The 14,122-nt window shown below is 39.4% G+C and overlaps 1 protein-coding gene across 1 annotated transcript; it reads left to right on the forward strand.

Annotated features, from left to right (window-relative positions):
- The first annotated feature begins 414 nt into the window (after positions 1–414).
- Positions 415–8,754, forward strand: FABP12 (fatty acid binding protein 12). Its single transcript, XM_011937130.1, has 4 exons — positions 415–550; positions 2,163–2,335; positions 6,644–6,745; positions 8,612–8,754. Exons 1-4 carry the CDS (start codon positions 478–480, stop codon positions 8,684–8,686), a joined length of 423 nt encoding a protein of 140 aa, XP_011792520.1. The 5' UTR covers positions 415–477; the 3' UTR covers positions 8,687–8,754.
- The last annotated feature ends 5,368 nt before the right edge of the window (positions 8,755–14,122 follow it).

Here is a 14,122-nt window from a genome sequence, read left to right on the forward strand (position 1 = left end):
GTTTAGTTCAAACTATCAAGAATGAGAATGATCTTCAAACAGCCAATAGATTGGCTTTTTCCGAATCATCTTCGGACAGAGAAAGAGAGAGACCTGGTCACAAAAGTTCCATGGCATAAACACAGCTGTCCAGACCCAGCCCTTACACATTGCTTTGTGCCTGGCAGGTCCTAGGGAAGGAAAGTAACATTTAGTTTTGATTCTAAATTAGTGTTGGAAAAGGTATATCTAGTTCTGCTAAACACTCTTCTATGTTTCCATTTTCATCCTGATTTATTTACATTTAAGAATGCTTTTCTGCTTTAGATGATACTCAAGGAACATTGCAAGGATTAGAGTTCCTTATTTTATTTCCTGACTTTTCTCATTTCATTCTCTACCCAGAATTGTATTAAAAATAAGTTCCCATACTACTTCAGGGAATACCAACATACACATGAAACTACTTTTCTCTGAGATCAACTTATCTCAGACAGAATGGTTGACCAGCTCCAAGGAACATGGAGGTCCGTTTCTTGTGGAAATTTCGAAGAATACTTGAAGGAGCTGGGTGAGCTATGTTTACTTGCATATCATATCCAGTAAAAATGGGCATTTTGATAGCACAGAACTTGCTCTGTATAAAATAATACTAATCTTGGACTCCCTAATTTTTCACACAGGAAAAAATAAATATTGATTCAGTACCAAGATATAGTTCTGTGCAAAACTACTCTGGAGTTGACAATCATCCCTCATATAAGTTACCATGAATTTACAGAAAAAAAGCAGGCATGTATCATATACTAAACAGCAAGTGATTTTGATAAATATTTTAAAACAAAAAAATACAACTATATTAAAAATGATTATTTTGTAAACATTTGCTTTAAGCTTTAAGGGATCTTCAGAAGAGAGTTCAGAATAGATCTTGTTTTTCAGCCTCTGCTGGCTGCTGGCTTTCCTTAGTGTGTGCCTGCAATGCTCCCATTTTCACTCTGCTCTCTCTTCGTCTGTAGTTTAGCATCCCTCTTCCTCCCTCTTAAAAGGAAACTTGTGATTATGTTTGAGGTCTGCTCTGATAATCCAGGATAAACTCCCCATCGCAAGATCCTTAAATTAACCACATCTGCAACGTCCCCTAACATGTAAAGGTAACATTCACAGGTTCGAGGGATTAGGATGTGAATATCCTCAGGAACCACATCCAATCTGTCACATCCTGTGATCATGTTTTATAATATGAATCCCATGAACTGCATTATAGTATTTTCCCAATATATCTTCCCTTATAATTTTAACTTAGGTATTGCAGTATATGTAATGCTATTTCTACTGAAAATACTCCTACATGTGCTGCACAGAACTGTGTATACAAGGATGTTCACTGCATAGTTATTTGTAATGACAAAAACTGAAACAAATGAATTTCTCATCAACAGGGAGACAGACAAAGTAAGTTTTGGTCTCTGCACACTGTGGAATATTATGTACTATGAAAAAGTATATATCTATATGTAGTGGCATGGAAAATTTTCAAGACATACAGATAAGGTGAAAAAGCAAGTTGAAAACAAAAGATATAACATTTATATTTTTTAAAATCCTATAAATAATGGTGATGGTTGCACAACATTGTGATATACTCAATACCACTGAATTGTAACTTCAAATGGTAAATTTATGTTATGAATATTTTACCACAATAAAAACATACATCATTGAGGGAAAAAACCCATATATGTATACATGTAAGAATATAAGTGAAGAGCTAAATATCTGGCAAAATCTGTACCCAAGTATTTTGTTTGTATGTGAGTGGATATAATTAAAAATAGGGAGATGGTTGATAGCTTTCATCAGATTTTCAAAGAGGTCCCCAAATCAACAAGATTAATTACTGGACTAGTGAAAAAGAATAATCACTAAACAAAAACTAGAGACAGATTTTTTTTCTGCAAAAATAGTCTATTTTAATATGTAATGGTGGAGCTGCTAGCTTGGGATATGTGAACTCATGCACCATTAAATCTGTTCAACTCACAAATCTCCTAGTTAGCAAAGAATTATACAGAGAATGTTGAGTTTTTGGACTCAACAACAGATTTAAGTATTGTATTGTAATGTAATGCATTTGTAATTCTTTACATGAAAAGATAATACTCCTTTTATCTGGTTTCCAGGTATAGGAAGAGCCAGCAGGAAACTGGGCTGTTTGGCAAAACCCATTGTGACCATCAGTACAGAAGGAGATGTCATCACAATAAAAACCAAAAGCATCTTTAAAAATAATGAGATCTCCTTTAAGCTGGGAGAAGAGTTTGAGGAAATCACACCAAGTGGCCACAAAACAAAGGTGAGGTCTCCGACAGTCTTTCAGACACGTTTCAAAAGAATATTAGATATCATCCTAGGTAAGTAAGCAATTCTAGCAAACATATCTAAAGTCCTTAAGAGAAACTTTTGTCTAAAACATAGGTCTAAGGATGTCATATGTGAAGATAGAAATCTTTTGGGATGCTTGTGAAAAATGCCTCCTGCTCACTGCCATCCCCAGAGGCCCTGAAAATTGCATTCTTAATGAATCTGATGCAGATGCTTAGCAGACCACATTTTGAGAATAATTTCCCTAGATTACTGTTTAGTCCTCTCAGAAACAAAAGTTTTCCTTACCCATTTTGTAGCAGTTTTCCACACATAGAATTGCAGTGAATAAACCTCATATTAGCTGGTATAGGTAAGGTTATGCCACTATAACAATGAACCACAAGCCCGGAGTGAGTTAACACAATGTGGATTTATTTCTAACTTACAGTGCATACATGGTGTCGGGTGGCATTGGGGAAGTTTGTGTGTGTGTAGTGGAGTAAACAGGAAATCTGCTCCTCCTAATCTCTCAGGGATCCAGGCCAAAAGAGGTTCAACTACCTTGTAGCTGCACCTGTGGACACTGTGGTCTTCTCCAACACCAAAGTAGACAAAGAGACATGGGCTTTTCATTGTCTCACCCTGAAAGTGCCACACAGAGTTTTCATTCATATCTCAGGGGCACATATCTCAGGAATATATTATTTATTTATAATATGTAATTTACTTCTATACTTATCGTTTACAGTCTTTTTCCCTACATCAGAAGGTAAGCTCATCCAAAACAGGATTTCCTGTCTGTTTCACAGAACCCAGTGCTTGGTCATGACAGTTGTTCAATAAATATTTATTATTTGAATGAATGAACTCAATAGAGGATGGTTAAACTATATGGAGGGCAATATCCTGATAAAAGGAACTATCATGCCACTGTAATAGTCGGTTACTAAATGAATATGAGTGTTTAAATTCTTATACCATGTAAAACGGAAGAAAATTTTTTTTTTTTTTTTGAGACAGAGTCTCGCTGTGTCGCCCAGGCTGGAGTGCAGTGGCTGGATCTCAGCTCACTGCAAGCTCCGCCTCCCGGGTTTACGCCATTCTCCTGCCTCAGCCTCCTGAGTAGCTGGGACTACAGGCACCTGCTACCTCGCCCGGCTAGTTTTTTGTATTTTTTTAGTAGAGACGGGGTTTCACCGTGTTAGCCAGGATGGTCTTGATCTCCTGACCTCGTGATCCGCCTGTCTCGGCCTCCCAGAGTGCCGGGATTACAGGCTTGAGCCACCGCGCCCGGCTTGGAAGAAAATTTTTGACTTAAATGCCTAATATGGATTTCTATGCTAAATTCTTAGCAATCTACTAGAATAAAAAAGCTAGGTTGGGTGCAGTAGCTCATGCCTATAATCCCAGCACTTTGGAAGGCCAAAGGGGGAGGACTGCTTGACGCCAGGAGTCTGAGACCAGCCTGAGCAACATAGTGAGATCCCGCCCCTACAAAAAACACAAAGATTAGCTACTGTGGTGGTGCGTGCCTATAGCTCCAGCTACTCAGGAGGCTAAGGTGGGAGGATTGCTGGAGCACAGGAGGTTGAAGCTGCAGTGAGCCATGATTGCACCACCGCGTTCCAGCCTGGATGACACAGTGATACCCTATCTCCAAAAACAACAGCAACAACAACAAAAAACTGGAAAATATTTTTGGGATAAGAAGAGGAAAGAGGCCTTCTTTCTTTTAAGTAAGCTCATGTAATGGGAGTTTGAATTAGTTTCCCATGTATTATTTTTAGTATTATTTTTTAGTGAGACAGGGTCTCTGTTGCCCAGGCTGGAGTGCTGTGGTACAATCTTTGCTCACTGCAACCTCAACTACCCGGGCTCAAGTGATTCCCCCACTTCAACCTCACGAGTAGCTGGGACTACAGGCATGTGGCACCACACCTGGCTAATTTTTTATTTTTTATAGACATGGGAGTCTCACCGTGTTGTCCAGGCTGAAGTTTCACACTTATTTGGAAAGTTAAAATGTATTTGTAATTCTTTATGCAAAAAGATAATACTCTTTACACAGTCAAAGATAAAACGAACATTTCATGGCCAGGTGCAGTGGCTCATGCCTGTGATACCAGCACTTTTGGATGCCAGTGTGGGTAGATCACAAGGTCAGCAGATCGAGACCATTCTGGCCAACATGGTGAAACACCATCTTTACTAAAAATACAAAAATTAGCTGGGCGTGGTGGTACGCGCCTGTAATCCCAGCTATTTGGGAGGCTGAGGCAGGAGAATTGCTTGAACCAGGGAGTCAGAGGTTGCAGTGAGCCGAGATCTCGCCATTGCACTCTAGCCTAGGTGATGAGAGCGAAACTCTGTCTCAAAAAAAAAGAAAGAAAGAACATTTTACTTATTCTTCAAGATAATATTACAGTTTTACTATTGTAAAACCTGTTTTCTTCAGCAGAATTAGCCAACAAATTTACTGCTGACAAAGTCTTAAAATAAATAGGGTTATCCAAATTCTAATATCTTATCCAGGCCAATAGTCTTATTGATAATTATTTAACATTTATAAAGCAACTAGCATTGTATGTCTAATATGAGACTAAAAATTTTGTTACACTCTTGATTTAATGTTCCAGATATGGCTGGTAAAGATACCATTGTTTGGCTGGGTGCGGTGTCTCACGCCTGTAATCCCAGCACTTTGGGGGGCCCAGGCAGGCAGATCACAAGGTCAGTTCAAGACCAGCCTGGCCAATATGGTGAAACCCTGTCACTACTAAAAATACAAAAATTAGCTGGGCATGGTGGGGCGCACCTGTACTCCCAGCTACTTGGGAGGCTGAGGCAAAAGAATTGCTTGAACCCAGGAGGCAGAGGTTGCAGTGAGCTGAGATCATGCCACTGCACTTGACTGAACTCCAGCCTGGCTGACAGAGCAAGACTCTGTGTCAAAAAAGCAAAACAAAACAAAACAAGAAACCATAGTTCATTGGTTGGTTTTCCTGAGTAATTTGTATGACTATGCTCATTCAGCTTAACAGGCATGAGGCTGAAGCCAGGAAATGACCCAACATTGAGGGTAATCTGGGTACTAAGAGTAGGCACTGAAGGCACTAAAATTCCCAGGATTTTTCAAGAAAATGTCAAATGTGCTGCCACATATGTTGGATGCACATCGATCCCCTCCCACAAAGAAAATTATGATTGAAGATCACCTCCTGGAAGAAGATGTATTGGGAGCGGTGTTTTTCCCTGTTGCTGACAGGTTAGACTTGCAGAAGTGTCAGTACTGAGACGTGAGACAGAACCCATGTATGGCTTCTATCTCTGAACTGTGGCTCCACCATTCATGTGTTCATCACATCAGCTCAAAGACTGCCTAATGTCAACTGGCCTAGTCATTTTGTCTACTCTATTGTTCAGTGCCTCTTCTGTGATTGATGCTTTCTAGTGTTCGTTAATATGAGAGCCAAAAATCTTCACATATTTTGCCCACTCCTGTAAGTTCACACACATTCCCCTCCACCAAACATTCTTGTCTGCAATTTTTCAGTCCTTCTCCTTCCACGTCCCTGATCAGCTTTTCAGACGATTCGCCTCCACCCATAAGTATGATATATAAGTATACTTATATATACCATAAGTATGTATATATTCCCATCCCAAGCCATTGTGTCCTCCACATGGCTGTTTGAAGATCATTCTCATTCTTGATAGTTTGAACTATCAAGAATGTCCCAAATGTCCACCAGGGACAGACTGGATTAAGAAAATGTGGCACATATACACCATGGAATACTATGCAACCACAAAAAAGGATGAGTTTGTGTCCTTTGTAGGGACATGGATGCAGCTGGAAACCATCATTCTCAGCAAACTATCGACTGCATGTTCTCACGCATAGGTGGGAAATAACCAATGAGATCACTTGGACTCGGGAAGGGGAACATCACACACCGGGGCCTATCATGGGGAGGGGGGAGGGGGGAGGGATTGCATTGGGAGTTATACCTGATGTAAATAACGAGTTGATGGGTGCTGACGAGTTGATGGGTGCAGCACACCAACATGGCACAAGTATACATATGTAACAAACCTGCACGTTATGCACATGTACCTTAGAACTTAAAGTATAATAAAATAAATAAATAAAAAATAAATAAATAAATAGCGTTGTCAACACCATTCTAAAACTACCTGAGAGTATTACAACAGCTAAAAAGAATTTGCCACCCGATAAAATTTTAGGGTTGAAATACGATCAGCTAAGCTGAATTTAGTTTTTTCTGTTTTTCAGAGTAAAGTAACCTTAGATAAGGAGTCCCTGATTCAAGTTCAGAACTGGGATGGCAAAGAAACCACCATAACGAGAAAGCTGGTGGATGGGAAAATGGTGGTGGTGAGTGAGCTGGTCCTCTCTATCTTCCCACCTTCTGCACAACTAATATAAAATCACCCAAATAACTTGTTCTAAAACAATGAACATGAATGCCATTTTCCTTGTTCTCGTAGTTTAAAAGAATGAGAAAAAAATTATGAGATAAATGTATAATCACAAGTATTATATAAAATGTGTGTGGATTAAGGAACTAAAAAACTAAAAAGAATGAAAATACTATGCAGCCTAATCCTTTGACTCTACAGGTAAACCAAAGCAAGCACGTATTTGTGCAATGAAGATATTAGCAGGGGTTGAGGGTTGTTGCCAATCCTCTACTCCACTCCAGGATTAACGTCTCACTGTTTTTCCATCTCAACACCAAACAAAAGCATGGAAAGGAAATCTAGACCAGGGATAAGAAGCTGAAGTGGTGTGTTTTTGGTGTACGAATGAGTTATATGTCACTACCATGTCCCTATGTTTTCATATATTAATATTATTTCCCCAACTTCCACAATAATCCTGTAAGGTAAGGCTTATTATCCCATTTAACAGTGAGGAAACTGAAATTCAGACATTGACTTACCTAAGGATATGCAGCTAGAAAAATGTGGTGGTACTGAGATGAGCAGTCAGGTTGTTTTCACTGGACAATCTATATTTTATAGAATCCATCCTGCTCCCTTTCAGATGGTTTCCCAGGTCACCTTCCCCACTCTCCAGAGTAGAAGGATGTGTATTCATGATTTTCCTCCTCTCAAACCCCCACCTATGCCAAAATGAATAAAAAGGTAACTTTCTACATAATATAAAATAGTTCTAAGGGAATATGCAAGATTCGTGTGTAGGTTACAAAAATCTAAACTCATTTCTTAATACAGTGATTTTTTTCTTTCTACGATGAAGGGTACATTTTATTCCTTATAAAGTCACAAGGGGAAGACTAAGGATGATTGATTTTATTGCTGTTTATAATGACATAAGCCAATAAACAGAAGGAAGAACACTACACTCAGAATCCAAGGATGTGGATTTCCACCCCTGCCATTCAGTACTTATGTGACTTTGGACAATTCATTAAATCTCTTCAAGATTCAGATTCCTTGCCTTCAAGATGTAGACAGTGTCTTTGTCAAAGGTTTTCTGAGAGAATTAAGTATTGTCATGTGTATATTAGTGCCCTGAAACCATAAAATACTAGGTCAATGTAACCTAGTATTGTCATTTAGAAAATGTAGAGCATGTAAAACAGCAAAATGCATCAATGTTGACATTTAAAATATTTAAATAAAAACTTCAAATTTCAAATTGTTTACCTTGTTTATACATATATAAACATTATATATACCCTAAATATATCACATATATGTGATTTGCCACATATAGGTTACATAGAACATGGTAAAACCAGCTAACAGATAGATCCTATCTATAGTCTATATAGATCTCATATATATATATATGTATATATATATATATATTTTTTTGTTGAGACAGAGTCTTGCTTTGTCACCCTGGCTGGAGTGCAGTGGTTCAATCTTGGCTCACTGCAACATCCACCTCCAGGGTTCAGGTGCTTCTCCTGCCTCAGCCTTCTGAGTAGCTGGGACTACAGGTGCGTGCCACCATCCTCGGCTAATTTTTGTATTTTTAGTAGAGACAGGTTTCACCATGTTGGCCAAGCTGGTCTTGAACTCCTGACCTCAGGTGATGCACCCACCTTGGCCTCCCAAAGTGCTGGGATTATAGGTGTGAGCCACCACACCCAGCCTCTCTTTCAATATTTTTAAGGAATGTATGTGTAGATAGTACTTAGTTTGCACTTTTCTAAATGTTAGTTTCTCCAACTATACTGAAATACCTCATCTTTCTTTTGTCTTGTAGGAAAGCACTGTGAACAGTGTTATCTGTACACGAACATACGAGAAAGTATCATCAAATTCAGTCTCAAACTCTTAAGGCTTTCTCAAGCTGTCCTCCAAACTACTGAGGTTGTTTAAATAAAACTCCAAAGTAAAATATTAAAACTGTTAATATGAGAGAGCCTTTCTTTGCATAAGCATCAATAATTTTGCTTACCAAGTTGCACATGCCTGTATCATGTGGTACTTTGGCATTGACAGCCATGAGAATTCAGGATGATATATCCTGTTCAATTCAAGTCTGGGATAATATTTTCAGAGAGGCACTTCATGTTGATTTTTTTTCTTATTATGCATTTTATGTCCACCCTAAATTCAACATAATCTGTACTTTATTGGGAAAATAATATTTTTTAATAAATAGAATACAGCACACCTGGTAGGTACACCTCAGTTATATATATGAAAAGATAAGAAACATGTCTAGAACTAAGGCAGTAATCGACATTCTAATGTAATACCAAACTGTTATGACAGAGAACACTGTATCCACTACCAACATCACTGAAAGCCACTACAAATAATATTCTGTTTTATTAGCACAAAATCTCACGCACTATTAGGCTTAGGAGGGATTTTAGAAACTGTGTGGACTGAACACCTTTTTTGTGGATGGGGGAACAGGCCCGAGTCAGTTAACTGTACACTTTACTATCACTCAGATGGTTTCAGGAAGAATTAGAACCAGAATCCATGTTGCCCAGTCATTAACTTTACAACCATAACAAAGTGACCTTAGATTACAACGGTTAGGTAGAAAGAGGTTCATGGTATACCATTATGAACCAAGTGTAATACTACATTATACTAATGAATAAACAAGCTTCCATTTGTCTTAAAATGTGTAGCAGGATGCCATAGCTGAGTCCAGATGAGGATATAGAGTTTTACCGTTTGAATGTGAGGGCTGTCATTGCTTATTTCTCTGAATTGACATATGGGGGATCTCAGTCATCTGGTAGATGTGGGAGAAGTGCTTGTTTATTTTTTGGTGTACTGAAGTGACAAAGAGGACAGTGGAAGGCATAGAAAGATATCTGTACCCCGAGATACTAGGACTGGACAGAGAGAGGATTTGAGACAGATGCTGAAGCAGCTGTTTTCCTGAGGCCTTGTGCATGGCTGTGGATGTGAGCAGCTCTATTGCAGGCCTAGGAAACAGCTTGCTGCAAAGACAGAGGAGAAGCAGTCCCCTATTGGAAAGGAGCCCAGCACTGCTCTGACACCTCCAGAGTCAGTAGCTATGGGAACTTTGAAAAACAGTGCTCCTGGCTTTGGCATTAGGGTGTCTTACCTGCTGTGGTCATGAAGATACTCTTGTAGGCAATAAGAACCAACGCAGGAAGCCTTGTAATGAAGGGATAGTTAGGAGATGCCAGGAGAACCCAGGAAAGACATCCCTGATGACTCTTAGGAACACCTGGGGGCCAGGGAGTGGGAGAAGAATGGACTTTGCAAGGGCTAGAGTTTTTCATGAATAGGAGCATGACATTGGATGTAGATGTTAATATGATTTCATTTGTCAACGATCTGATAAAATCTAGGGACATTTGAGTACTCAACTGAAAAAACAACCCACAAAAATACAACAGCAACTGCACATTTCCAGGAGAGATGACCAGCATGCCTCCTGTCTTCTCATTTCCTTTCTGCAGCTGAGAATCATTAAAGTAGAAAGTCATTCACTGTGGTTGATCGAAGTGCATGTCTCTCAGGGATGGCTGGAAAACTGATCTAAATAAACCAAATCAAACAAGACATACCACGGCTCCAAAATGATGTTGTAATTCAAGGTTTGCTGCACATCTACTGTGCACCAGGCACTGCATGAGAGCTGGGGATAGAAGGAGAATTAAGTCATACTTGCTGCTCTTGATCAACTCCACAGAGAAGTGATATATTGGAAAGATATCACATGGGCGCACTAATCTCCAGGAATGTATAAGCAACAGATTATAAAACAAATGTTTCTTTTCTTTTCTTTTTCTTTTTTTTTTTAAGATGGAATCTTGCTCTGTTGTCCAGGCTGGAGCACAGTGATGCAATCTTGGCTTTCCACAACCTCCACCTCCCAGGTTCAAGCGATTCTCCTGCCTCAGCCTCCCGAGTAGCTGGGATTACAGGTACACACCACCACGCCTGGCTATTTTTGTATTTTTAGTAGAGACGGGATTTTGTCATGTTGGTCAGGCTGGTCTGGAACTCCTGACCTCAAGTGATCCACCCACCATGGCCTCCCAAAGTGCTGGGATTATAGGCGTAAGCCATACACCCGGCCATAAAACAGATGCTTCTACTTGGAGAGAAAGATCTAAAACTACTTTCTTGGTGAATAATTGCCTTGCCCAGGATGAAAGACAACTAGCAATAGGGTAGCAGACATATCAGCACAAATGGACTCCTATCACTCCTTTTCATGACATCTCTCTTTCTGGGCCACAGCCTCAATGCAGTTTGCATTAATTCAGCTCAAGTCAGTAATCAACAGTCAAGATATTTAAGGAATATGGAGTTATTCCTAGTGAGGCATAATCTATTCTTTTTAAGCTGGGAAAAGTTTGGGGTTTTAAACAAAATCATATTATTTGATTCAGATGTAGCCAAAATATTGCTAGAACAGAAATTTAAAATCACCGAATAAAGAAAGAGAAGGCATTTAGGTTTATTTAAACAGTAGAGTTAATGTTGAGTATTTCCTGTCTATAAGTTTGGGAAAATAATTATTTGAATAAGTCAGTTGACAACCTGAGATGGAAAATGAAATAATAACAATGATAACAGCTGTTTGTTGAGTCTTGCTAAGTGCTAGGCATTATGTTTAAATTTTCTATGTATAACTTCATTTTCTCTTTGAGATTAAACTGAGACTCAGATAGGTTAAATGGTTTCCTTAAAGTTCCTCAGCTAATTAATACCAAGGCCAGACTTCAAAATAGGTCTTAATTTCTGGAGAAGCATGCCAGAATACATCTCCAGAAATCAAGAAAATAATTATTAGAGTTTCTTTTAGAGTCTTTTTATGTAATAATGAATATGATAAATAAATGCATTGTTAAAACCACTAACCTGAACTTGTAAAGTCTGAGAAATCCACCCTACATGAACTCTCATGCCCTGAACTGATCAGAAAGATTACTTTTTGGAGCTGAAGATTTAAGAGGCAGAAAACGACTGGGTGCAGTGGCTCACACCTGTAATCCTAGCACTTTAGAAGGCCAAGGTGGGCAGATCACTGGAGGTCAGGAGTTCGACACCAGCCTGACCAACATGGTGAAACTCTGTCTCTACTGAAAATATAAAAATTAGCAAGGCATGGTGACATACGCCTGTAATCCTAGCTACTTGGGAGGCTGAGAGAGGAGAATCGCTTGAACTTGGGAGGCAGAGGATACAGTGAGCCGAGATTGCGCCATTGCACTCCAGCCTGGGTGACAAAAGCAGAACTCTCTCTCTCACACACACACACACGCAAAAGAAGAAGAAGACAACCAAATGTTGATTAATTGTGTTGCAGTGGCACCTCCCACCATGGTATCCCATCTACACAACAGTTACCACAGAGCTCCTTAAAGACACTCATACTCCTTTCACTTATTTCTCATACTTTAGTGAAGGAAGTATCTTCTGGGCCTAGCACATGATAGACTTTTCCCAAATTCTAATTTCCTTAAGATTTTGGATTCCTTCTCTATGTCAGACCAAGGAAATTCTAGAATCTCAGTCTCATTAAATATCAGTCTGCTGTTGAGCCCAAGTTTCAATTAACCAAGTCAATTAACCAAGTAAATTGTTAGAGATAAATTGTTAGAACAAATTGCTAGCTGCACAATCTAACAATTAAATGAAGAGTGGTAAATGAAGTCATATGAATAAAGTTGGATTGATCAAGTGTTGTAGTTCGTTCTCCTTGGTTTAATATCCTTAGAATCCGCTCCTCTCAGTCCCCTCACAATGTGATGCCCTGCACTGCCTCAGAACTCTGCAGAGAGTACCCACTAGCAAGAAGGCTCTTGCCATATGTGATCCCATAACCCTGGACTTCCCAGACTCCACAACTGTAAGAACCACAGAAGACCTTGAATAACCAAAGCAATCTTGAGCAAAAAGAAAAGGACAAAGCTAGAGTTGTCACACTATTTGACTTCAAAACATGCTACAAGGTTATAGTAAAGTAACTCAAAAACAGACACATAAACCAATGGAACAGAATGGAGAACCCAGAAATAAATCCATGTATTTATAGTCAGCTGACTTTTGATAATGGCATCAAGAATATTCAGTGCAGAAAGGATAGTATTTTCAATAAATGGTGCTGAGAAAACTGTATATCCATATGCCAGGTCTCTGTCAATATAAATGAACATCTTTAAATTCTTTTAGAGTATAATGTTTCCTCCAGGGTCAGACCTCACCCTTGTCCTCCAGGAACATGGGGAGATCTTATCTAGTTTTTTTTTTTTTTTTTTTTTTTTTTTTGAGACGGAGTCTCGCTCTGTCGCCCAGGCTGGAGTGCAATGGCCGGATCTCAGCTCACTGCAAGCTCCGCCTCCCAGGTTTACGCCATTCTCCTGCCTCAGCCTCCCGAGTAGCTGGGACTACAGGCACCCGCCACCTCGCCCGGCTAGTTTTTTGTATTTTTCTAGTACAGACGGGGTTTCACCGTGTTAGCCAGGATGGTCTCGATCTCCTGACCTAGTGATCCGCCCGTCTCGGCCTCCCAAAGTGCTGGGATTCTAGTTTTGGTTGTAGTGGCAACCATGTATGGTTGCAGTGAGTGCTAGGGAGAGAGGCACCTTCTTGCAAGGCAACTGCTCCAGATAACGCCATCAAGCAAAAACAGTCAGTCTTTTCAGACACTGAAAGGCAGTTTGCTTCTACTGTCAAGAGAGACTCAGAGTGATTCTAGAGCTCCAAATTTTCAGCTTTTTCTATGATCACCCAGATGTCCCCATTTCAAGCATCATTCTTTCCCAACGAAAGCCCTAGTTTTCAAGTGAGAAACTTAGTAAAGACGTGAATTCAACTTACATTGTAACTCTACCCCACACAACTAAATTTTGCATCTCATTGTCAGCAAAGTCAGCTCTGCCATTATAAAAATATTAATTTTAGGCCCTTGCAGATGCTTTTTAGTTCTCTGAACATGACTTAAACTGAGAGTATAATGATATGAGTTTGTCATTTTCTTTGGATAAGCACTCCACAGCATTCAAAAGAAGTTATTCCACTACATTCTTGCCTTCATGGACAAGTGCTACAGCCATCAAGATACACACTTAATCAAAATCAATACAGATAATAATTAGGCTAACTGTGATGCTATTACCACTTCATTTTCTATTAGCAAGGAGCTCGACCCTACTTTGAAGACCAAGGATGCAACCAACTTAAACCATAAATCTCATCTGCTATGGTTCGAAAGTTTGTCCCCACTAACACTCATGTTAAAACTTAATCCCCAAAGTGGCAGTAT

The sequence above is a fragment of the Colobus angolensis genome, unplaced genomic scaffold, assembly GCF_000951035.1.
Source record: "Colobus angolensis palliatus isolate OR3802 unplaced genomic scaffold, Cang.pa_1.0 Scaffold16, whole genome shotgun sequence".
NCBI classification, from domain to species: domain Eukaryota; kingdom Metazoa; phylum Chordata; class Mammalia; order Primates; family Cercopithecidae; genus Colobus; species Colobus angolensis.

Bases quoted from the DNA above. Each gene is read 5' to 3' on its own strand.
- FABP12 (XM_011937130.1), top strand. From the start codon at position 478: ATGGTTGACCAGCTCCAAGGAACATGGAGGTCCGTTTCTTGTGGAAAT. The intron at 2,336-6,643 runs GTGAGGTCTCCG...TCTGTTTTTCAG, and splicing joins CAAGTGGCCACAAAACAAAG to AGTAAAGTAACCTTAGATAA. The intron at 6,746-8,611 runs GTGAGTGAGCTG...TTTGTCTTGTAG, and splicing joins TGGATGGGAAAATGGTGGTG to GAAAGCACTGTGAACAGTGT.